Source organism: Mixophyes fleayi, chromosome 2 (assembly GCF_038048845.1).
Source record: "Mixophyes fleayi isolate aMixFle1 chromosome 2, aMixFle1.hap1, whole genome shotgun sequence".
Classification (NCBI taxonomy): Eukaryota; Metazoa; Chordata; class Amphibia; order Anura; family Limnodynastidae; genus Mixophyes; species Mixophyes fleayi.
The window spans coordinates 88,246,664-88,257,554 of record NC_134403.1 but is presented as its reverse complement, the minus strand read 5'-3'; the positions used below and the strand labels follow the sequence as shown (position 1 = coordinate 88,257,554).

The window sequence follows — 10,891 nt, the reverse complement described above, 5'->3', positions numbered from 1 at the left end:
ACTTCCCGGAGCCACCACTGCTGGAACCTACTAACTACATGATGGTGGAGGTGACACTTTAGATTACATAGTCTATCCGAATTAGGACTTGCTCACTAAACACCCTCCTTAGGGGCCGCCCTAGACTGTGGGAACCAGAAGGGTCATAAAAGAGCCCCCACCCCCAAGTAACAGGAGCCGTAACCCCTACTCCACACTGCCCAAAATAGACTATTAAACTGGTCTAGGATTACAGCTGTAAGACTCCACGGACCTTGCCACATTGTGAGCCTGCTATAAGCCGGGACATTGAGCTTGAAAGCTACCTTGCTGGTAGAGGAGTGGAAAGGATTGCATCCATCAGCAGGATCAGTTCTCAGGGAACAGTGATAATAGGACAGTTAGTGCAGGCTTGGTGCCATGAACCCCTGTTACTTATGTGTGTGAAATGATGTGTAATGTTGTACAATAAAGTACATTTACTATGACCAGTTACTTGCCTTGGTGATTTTTAGATCCACAGGAGGTACTGGGCTTGCTAAGCTGGAACAGAAGACTGTGTGTAGGCAACTCTGCCAGCTGGTACAGCATGAGTTAAATATGCATCTGGTAACCAGACATGATATTTTGGATTCTGTATTGTACTTTCAGTCTCAGCACCTACTATTATATTGGGACATTAGGGTTTTACTCCCATCCACAGGGTTTTGTTTTTTTAAACGTCTTTAGTCATTGAAATTGACAAGCAGGAGTGTACATTAAACAGAAGTAAAGCAGTATATTTCGATTTGAACAAAACATATTAACAATGGAGACAGATGAACTAGTAACACAAATTATCCATAGGTAATCAGGGCAGAATAGTTTGGTTCCTATTGATACTAATTGTAGTTTAGAGACACTAAATGAGGTAAATCCCATGTTATAAAATTATAAAGTGACAGTGTAGATACCCATCAGAATGAATGGAGTCACCTTGACGTGGTAGATGGGAATCCCCAGTTTGATCAAAATGTGCAATAAGGACCTCATGTTTATTCTAGCAGTATATTGTAGAGTTTACATATGTATCTTCTTTAATAATGTATTTAGTGTTAAAATGGGTACATACACATCACATGTTAAATGGTACAGGGAAATAATGTATGAAAGTAATAGTACATTTTTTTTGGAATCACATTGATATTTCCTACTATTTGATTTGTGTCAATTCTTACCAAAATAAAGTATTATGTTGGCGATGGTCAGCAAAAAAGCCCCACAATTACATTCCACTGGTTAATTGTTAGAAAATAATGAAACTGGAAAACAGAGCAACCTTTTTATTGAATAATACACAATAATGGTCCAGAACACATAATTCTTTGCTAGTATAGTAAGCAAATAATGTACAAGCATACATGAGTGTAGAGGCAGTGCAGTGCTTGTGCTAGTCACAGATACATTTAAAAAAAAAAATTAGTTTAGAAATATCAAATGCAAATATAAAAAACAAAAACAAAATAAAAACAAATAATACATAGAACAAATATTTGGCAGAATACTGTAAACAGACAAAGCATGATAGGATTCACAGCTCTTGATTATCAGTCACTAACTAGCCACTAAGCAATTCAGACTAATGGCTGCTTCATGTACTAATGTCAGGGGCAAATCAGGACTATAATCAGGGGAGGGGGTTGGATTGTTGCACTGATTAGGGTGATTCAAATGAAACTTTTCTTCAGCTATCTTCAGACAGCATTAAATCTTTAGTACTGTTTAGGACACATTACAACATGCAAACCTTAGTGCACAATTGTATTTTGGGGATCTCCATAAATCACTATGTAGACGTGGTTATATAGCAACCCTTTGCTTTACACACTGTTCTGACTGAAGACTTGTAATAAACTAGCGTTGGCAGATCTTGTTATTTCGAGCCAATAATTATTACCTATATACACACACAAGTAACTCTTCGGTTGCCTCATGGCCTGCATGAAGAACAAGATTTCCCACAAGCAAAGTTAGCACTAGAGACACCAAAGGTATAAAATAATACTATAAAAAGTACAAAAGAAGAGATTCGGCTATTTACGAGACACAGGCCAGCGTTTGCACAGCAATTTTTGGAGACCACCAATGAATCTACAAATGTTAGAATCTGTCATTTCTCTTGTGGAACTGTGAAGTAGGCAATAGGGAGTCAGACACCAGTTCAACGTTTAATTCTATGCATTGTGTCAAAGCTTTTGCGCTGTACCCTATAACAATTCACTAGAAACATTTGCAGTGGTAAAACCAGCTGAATGCAATGTGTTACAAAGTGCTACAGTTTTACTGCTCTGCATTAGAAGGTATGTCTAATGGTTTTATTATATTTTGGGAGAAACAAGGACAAAAACTGACTTTTGCTTTGGACCCTGTTTTTGTAACACTTATGTCATGCTAAGAGGACACAAAAGTCATGTGGTACATTTTAAAGCCATGACAAAAAAACCTAACAAATATTCAGGCTTAGGCAACCTGTAGCTCTCCAGCTGTTGTGGAACTACAAGTCCCAGCATGCCACCAGCCAGAGGTTGGCAGGACATTCTGGGACTTGCAGGTCCATAATAGCTGGTGATCCGCAGGTTGCCCCTCCATCGGACTCTACATTACATAACAAAGATATATCTTGTTTATACAAACAAATAGGCTAAAAGCAAACACATTCATATAAAACTAAATTTACATAAAAGCAGAAAATGCTGGTAATGAAACATTATGCAGCAGTGGGCAGAACTGGTAAATATAAAATTGACACATTGACCTAGTGTGTTTGACAGTGTAAGGCCACGGACCTTAAAGTAGTCTTTGGGAATCCGATCATAAAGGTTATGTCACACGGGTGCTTTTCAAACAAACAGAGACAATGTCACATGAGCACTTTAATTAATGGCATGACAAAAAGAACTCTATAACAAAACTCTCCAACTGGTACATTGTAACTGAGTATACCCTGTCGCACACAGTGTGGGAGAGATTTAAAGCATTGCACCTTTTCAGCTGTGAAAAATACAATATAAAAATGAAGTTTAAAGTTACCATATTGACTTCAAACGTTCAGCGTTTCCGCCTCCACTTTCCTGACCCTATCTTCTCTGTTCTTGTTTTCTCCTCCCCCTATTTTTCTTCTCTTTTCCCTTCTCCTTAAAGTTATAAGAAAGGTGCGTTGATAGACATGCAATTAGAAAGTGGAAATTGTGAGTATTGTTCCTTTATTTCAAATCTATTTGATGTCAGTGTTGTAAAGGGCATACACACTGCAGAACTGGAAGGACATTGTTCCATCATTGAACAAGATTTTCAGTTAAGTCTGAAAATCTCAATCAACGATTTCTTGTGCTTTGGAACAATGATCGTTCCTGGGTGCACACTACTGTGATCAGTCAGTCGTTTGTTGTCTAATTGGCCCGATAATCGGCTGAAAACACAGTAGTGTTTAATAAGCCTTACTCTAACACTTGTTTTGGAAGAGCGGTAAATAAAGAAAAATATATATATATATCTCTCTCAAAAATTAAGCATGGGCACTTCTACAGCTGGAAAAGGGCCCGTGTGACACCACCCTAAGAGGTGACATATTCTTGCTTGAACACAGACAAGTTGTTCAAAATAAATAAATCCTGAACACTGAGTAGTCAGACAGATACTGAACTGAAAGCCATTGTCATAGGTATCAGTGTGTTTGCATGATTCTAATGAGTAATATTTTAGAGTGAATATTCCTTTGTATGCTTTTTTTTTCTTCTTCAAATAAATAAAATAAAAGCAGACTCTGGCTCTTTGTGGCGGACATTTCAATAAGCCCCACTTAACCTCTAATTGAAGGTTTTTCCTCCACCTGTTCTATGCCAACATATAACAATGTATGTAAACATTTCTAATACATACCATTAATCAGTGGAATGAATGAAAGGAGGAGCAGATGCAGCAGTGTCAGAGTGTGGGACATGTGATACCAGCAGTGCCTGGCAACAATGTGGTCCAAAAGGTAATCAGACCCCAGGAATGTCCATGATTTTTAATATGAAATATTATTTTCTGCTAGAGATGCTTCAAGAGTGACTCCTCACCCTTTCCTTGGTTAAGCTCAGTGTTCAGCAGACTGGACGATACAGAAGCAGTGCAAGGTTCAGCGGGTAAGATCTCCTGAAGACGACTATTGGCTCATTTCATCATCACGTAAGAGGTCTAGACACTTGTCCATTCAGTCTTCAGGTCATACCTGTCATGAAATCAGTTAGTTAGAGATAGGAAACGCCTTCACCAATCACAGCACACTGTACCCAAGGATATATTTACACCCATAGTATGAGGTCCTGAAGAACAGAGGATAAGGTAGGCCGTGAGGATGAAATCAATGTATATACAATAAAGAGTTAGTTTTGGACTGAAGCAGGTAAGTAAAACTTGGAACTGTCTTTCGTCAAAATGGGGTCTTTGTAGGTTTACCATGGGGACCAGTAATTTCACATTTTATCTTCCCACTTGTTAATTCTAGCATTAGCACAGCTCTTGAAGTTGTTGCTGGATGAGGATAACACCTAAAATATATTTAGATACTTCCACTAATATTTTATGTTTATCCCCAATTACACAATCAATATAAGCAGCTGTTTGTCATAGTTAGAAATAAAAAATGCTCAAAATGAACCTTCTGGTGCCAATGAGCAGGGTATTACTTTGCATCCAGATGGCATATACCAGACAGTAATGTAATAAGAGATAGGCTGGTGTCTAATCTACCCAGATCCATGTCCTCTGGCATGGCACCAGGAAATTGTTGGAAAGCAGACAAATTGTTGGTTTAGGAGAGAACATTTGTACCTGGGAGTAGGACATGTATAATAGGGAATATACTGGAATATTTAATCAATAGCAATCAGAAATACATTACGGATATCCAGCTGGACATGGCTAAATATACTGTATTCTACAAAATGAAATCCTTTTAAAAGTAAACTTAAAATATATGGCATCATATCTGGGAGCTACCACCGATACGAGAACTTCCATACATCCATTTATCAATGTTTCAAATAAATTAAAAAGAATTCAGAGATTAGTGGATGTGAAAAGAAAGCTAATATGCTAGTACTGTATATAAATTTATTTTCAGGCTTAAAGGGGTTTCCTAACCTGTTTATAACCCCCAATGATGAAATATAGAGGAACCTACCACAACAGTATGACAGGCCGCACACAGGAGGGATTTTCAGTTGCCTGGAAACCCTGTTCCTCTGCGACCCCAAAGTTAATTATCACATCTAACAGCCAGTGCTGCGCCCAGCGCGGCACTGGCTGTTATATAAGAAGACCAGGACTGATAGGCAGCGACTGCACCCCCTAACCCAGAGTCTGGCTCCCTCCTCCTCACTGACTGACTGTTCGGTGTGATGTCATTATTACGCCTCAACGTTGTCAGTGAGGAGCTGCAGCGGGAGAAACTGCAGACGAGACTGTAGGAAGGCAAGTAAAGGTGGGGGACAGAAGTGTGATAAGGGGGGGGGGGGGGGTGATGGACAGAGGCGCGACAAGGGGGGGGGGGAAATGGACAGAGGCGCGTTACATTCTTTTTTTAGTAGATGGGATTTACTTTAAAATTGTGATAAGCATTTTATGGAGCATAATAAGATCTAGATTATTTTTAACAACAGAAATAACAAACTCCTAGCAGAAGTAGTAGGACTTAATGACAGTAAAATAATTCAAACCTGCCTGGGACAGATACAGGTCTGTTGTCGATAACCCATTAATAAGTAAAACGGGCAGATTACCAGTTACCGGATGTCGGTATTCTATATTACTAGGAAAGAGAGAGCCAAGTTTCCTCTGTGTGGTTGGCTATATATAGCTCATTAAGCTGCTTCATCAGCTGACAAGAGGATGTTAATGAGGTACTGATCGAATGTGTTTTGTGAGACACTGATGAAACTTACCACTGGTTCAGTCCTTTAGATAAGTCCACCTGAGAAAGGTCGATAATAACCTGTAATAAGAAGCGCACAGAGCAGATCAGTATCAATGCTGCATTGTGCATCCCATAAGCTACTGTCCATTCTTCTATCTAATTGCCCTTCTTTTCTATAGGACACCTGTTTTATGTTAGTATGTATCAGATTACAGGTTACTGTACAGGTGTTTACACAAGTCTCTACCACTTTATGCATTCAAACATTGAGAGGTATAAATACTAAGCTAAACTGTAACTAAAATAAACCAGGGGGGGTTAAAAGGGACTGATTCATTGTATGAGAAATACAAAAAAAATTATATTTATTTAAGCATAAATTATAGCATAATTAAGTGATCTGAAACTATGGACTAGATTCACTTTGCTGTAACATGCTGCTTCGCACACACACTTGCATCCATGTGTGAATGGACAAAACCCGTTTGATATATTAGAAGATTGAATGATCTCCTGAGCCTCCTGTATATTCAATGAGCTGTACCTTTCCGATCAGCTCCTTTTCCCTAGACATGAAGGACACACTGTTTTTCACACAGATTTCCAGTTTCCTTTTTGCCACTTCTTCCAGTGGAATTTCCCACTCCAATCTGCAACAACAACAAATATATATCAGTCGGCACAAACACAGCATTATTTATCAATCACTAAAAATGTACTTTTAATTATGGTAGTGATCGCTCTAACCGGAGATCAAGGTACCCACATACAAACCTGTTCTATTAGACATGCAGTATGTAGAGACTATTTACATACAATGTTCACACCTAGGGGCATATTTACTAAACTGCAGGTTTGAAAAAGTGGAGATGTTGCAACCAATCAGATTCTAGTCATTTATTTAGTACATTCTACATAATGACAGCTAGAATCTGATTGGTCGCTATAGGCAACATCTCCACTTTTCCAAACCTACAGTTTAGTAAATATACCCCCTAGTGTTATGGGAGCAAGCAGCTAAGTTGCCAGAGTGTTCTTACTTTTCATTGAACTCCGGGTTCCCAGTCCGTTTCTTCACACTGGTTTTTCGCTTTGTGGCACGGTTTTTATCAGGCACCAAAGTGACAGATAGGTAAGGATCAGGGAGATCCTTGGAGCTAACACTTAAATTCCTGGAAGACAGATGAATCCAAAGTGTGTTATTACATGGGCAACATAACGAGAAAAAATAAATAACTTTTTAGATACATTCGGAGACATTTATGAATACTGTTCTACAAGTAACAATGTAATGACGTTAGCTCTCATTTTCTAATCTGTGCAAGAAAAATGTCATATGATAGAAGCTCATCTTAGAATCGATTGCTATGGGCAACACTGTGGAAATGTCCCTCAATTGTTACTTTACTCTACTTGCTCACCTTTGGCAAATCAGTAGCTGGCTTTCATTTACATCCGCTGATCTCTCCTACTATGGAGATACCTGAAGATGGCTATATTTAAGTGCCAGAGCCCTGCTCAATACAACAATTGGTGAGGGCCCCATAGTGGTACACCCACTAGAGTTCAAATTCAAGATAAGGGAGAGGATAAAAAAAACGCAACAACTGAAAAACCTCTTAAGATATAAAAAAAACTAGTTCTGTTTATTTTCAATGCAGTAGTCCCTGCGAATGGTATGAATGGGAAGTTGGCTAGCAAGCACTAACAGGTGAGAGCAGTACATAGCTGGCCCATTCAAGTCTAAATCCGACCCATCCAATCGAGGGATTACTGTTTATTCATACCTAACAGAACTTCACAAAAAAACAAAAATGTTCTGTTTTAGTTGAGGTTTGTGCGATTGTGCGACTGTCTATATGTACAATTTATGTGCTCACTACCACTCCTGTTACTTTGCAATATTCTTTATGATCAACTACTCAAACAAGGTTTACAATGCTTTATAACCCTATTGTATTCACTTAATGTATTGGTGCCTAGAAGAGAGGAAACTACACGCACTGGCTATGAGAAACTTAAGGGTTTGTCATATTTTCTGACCTCTGGATCCTGACCAAAACAACAAATTAGGTCATAACTCACCCTCCATGGGTCAGTATTATTATATATTAAAAATATGGATGAGACTTGGCTACCAGTAATGATGGGCCAAGTGGAAAAAGAGTTTGAGAACCAAAACTCTAGTGGACAGGAGTAACTTGTCTGTAAACACTTTTCCTGAAATCTTTAGATTATGCTTCCTCTATGCATGGCACTGCAGGCCCCTTGTGGTGCCATATAAATAAAACATAATAAAACATAATAATAAAAACATAATTATAATAAAACATAATAATAATAATAATAATAATAATAATAATAATAATAATAATTATTATAATAATAATAATGCTTATTTATTGCATCTGAAATTATTATCAGGGGCGGACTGGGCCGGGGGGCAGTCTAACCGCTTTTTAGGCCGGCCGCCCCAAAAAGCCCTTCCGTGGATGCCATATTACTTGAATATTACCGGCGGCCGCATCAATGACGCAGCTGCATCGCGTGTCATGTGATGCGGCCGCCTGTGCGCCCCCCAGGCTGAAATTTGTCATCCCGCGTCGGATTATTATTATTGGGTGTACAATAAGTTAATATGTTATGCTTGCACTTATACACTGATCAGCCACAACATTAACCAGCTGCTTAAATTTTGTGTGGATCCCCCTCGTGCCGCCAAAACATCTCTGACCCTTCGAGGCATGGACTCCACAAGACCTCCGAGGGTGTCCTATGGTATACGGCACCAATACGTTGTAAGTGGTTTTAATTTTGCGGCTGCTCGGTGTATGTAGATATGAAAGATCAGATGTATCTTACCTGCAGCCGTGCATCACTGCAAGCAGCTTTCCTTCCTTCGCGGGGTAATACACCGTCACCTGTAGCTGACCTACATTAGAATGTGTGGGCTCTGAATCACTGTGGGCGAAAAGCACAATAATTTATATTGCAAAATGTTCTAAATTTTAGTATTGTTCATCAAATATCCTATTGAAAAAAATGTGAGCCATTAACTAGGTATCTCAATATATTAAATATTGCATTGCAAATTTCCATCCCACACAGAAGGTGTGATGTCTACTCTCTATACCATACGAGTTTTATATGTGTTCTGCATACACCAAGTGCAGCTAAGCTATGTACATAATATATAAGAGCTGTAGAATTGGTTCTAACCCTGTCTTAGATCTATCTTACTAGAAAACATACTACTCTAAGGGAAAACAATCATATCATGGCAGATGGAAATTTACAATCATGACACAGAATTTATATTACCTACACCATTGCCTTCTCCAAACACTAACCCATACAAGTGACATTTGCTTCCCCCATTGTATTTGGTTATCTTACTAAGCTGTATATATTGGTGGTACTCACCTGTTTGCATGGGGCAGCCTTTGTCTCAGCTCTCCCGCAGAGCTCTCGTCATTGTCTAAAGCAGATTCCAAACTAAAGGCCGTTTTATGAGGACTAGGGGGTCTTGGAGGATCAGAGGACGCAATACTAAGAGAACGGAGCTCAGGACTGACATTTGGAGAGGCCAGAATCTGGAAGAAAAATGATTTGAGCAGAGACTAGTGGACAGAAAGAGAAAACAGTGACTTGCAATGATGCTGGGAGTGTGGACTTTATGCTTATATCCTGCTGCGAAATATGCATATCACTGTCACATCAGTGATCATTCTTTATTGTTTCTGAAATCTAAAAGACGAGCCCTCAACATTCTCAATGAAGAAACCACCAATCTCTGCATTAACTAACTCTAGAAACGACTAAAAATGCAACTTGCCTCCCTGTCCCCCCCCCCCCCCCCACAAACACACGAAATTCACTGTGCGAATCCACAATAATGTAAGCACATAACGTTTGCACTGAATACTTAGGAACACTGTGAGAGACAACTGGGTTCTCCCATTTTGATACTGAATATTTTATTTAATATAAAATTGTGCCTGCTCTCCAATATTAATAGAGGAAGTGGCTCTGGTTCTTTTCTGCATCCGGAGGGTCTGACCCTGCAGCAACTTCTATCATCTACTGTTTTGAAGACTGTGAGGAGGGTCTTAAACACAAAAGGCTACAAAGAAAACATACAGAGACATCAATGTAAACAAATAACAGAGAAGCCTAGTAGCATCACAAAAGGTAACATACAGTTATGCATAGACCATGGTCTATGTTTAGATTTTCCGTTCTAAAGTTATTATTTGAATGTGGTATTGTAAAGTGAATAATGAGCAGGCTGTTTACAGAGCATAAATAATGTAGTATACTATTAGGTGTAAACAATAACTGCACCTGGCACCTTGTTAATTGACAAGGCATATAAAGCAAATAGGTAGGTTACGTGCTTCAGTATTCTAGTCATTAGCATAACGTGATTCTGTGTGTTCACAGTGCCGAGTATGAATTCTACAAGAAGAGTAATGGATGCAGCAATACACTAACACACAATGTATTTTACATACCCAGGGTCGATTTATCACACCTTCTAAAAAGGAAAAGTGGAGGTGTTGCCCATAGCAACTAATCAGATTCTAGCAATCATATAGTACATTCTATAAAATGATAGCAACCAATCAGATTCTAGCAATCATATAGTACATTCTATAAAATGATAGCAACCAATCAGATTCTAGCAATCATATAGTACATTCTATAAAATAATAGCACCAATCAGATTGGGCAACAGCTTCCATCTAGAAGGTTGGATAAATCTACCCGATGGTGTCACAGACCCCCTGATATGTATAGATGTATAACCTCTATAGATATGGACTCCTATTAGGTTTACGTGCATGTAGTACCACCATGTACCCTGTACAAACCACAACACTCTTGAATAAACATGAACAGAACAAAAACAAAAGCAAGAAACTTGTAGGTGGGTTATCTACATAGAAATTGGAGATGTATTTTCAGTGGAGT

The 10,891-nt window shown here is 38.8% G+C and overlaps 1 protein-coding gene across 2 annotated transcripts in view; it reads right to left on the bottom strand.

The window, feature by feature from the left end:
* Positions 1-1,037: 1,037 nt before the first annotated feature.
* The window catches only part of ESYT1 (extended synaptotagmin 1), a 79,122-nt gene continuing 69,268 nt past the window's right edge, over positions 1,038-10,891 (bottom strand). For both annotated transcript variants that reach the window (XM_075199570.1, XM_075199571.1), the window contains exons 27-32: positions 9,341-9,510; positions 8,780-8,878; positions 6,958-7,089; positions 6,462-6,567; positions 5,946-5,995; positions 1,038-4,231 (exon numbers count right to left, since the gene is read on the bottom strand). In XM_075199570.1, the coding sequence (XP_075055671.1) occupies positions 4,198-4,231; positions 5,946-5,995; positions 6,462-6,567; positions 6,958-7,089; positions 8,780-8,878; positions 9,341-9,510 (591 nt within the window). In that variant the 3' untranslated portion in view covers positions 1,038-4,197. The remainder of the gene's footprint in view (positions 4,232-5,945; positions 5,996-6,461; positions 6,568-6,957; positions 7,090-8,779; positions 8,879-9,340; positions 9,511-10,891) is intronic.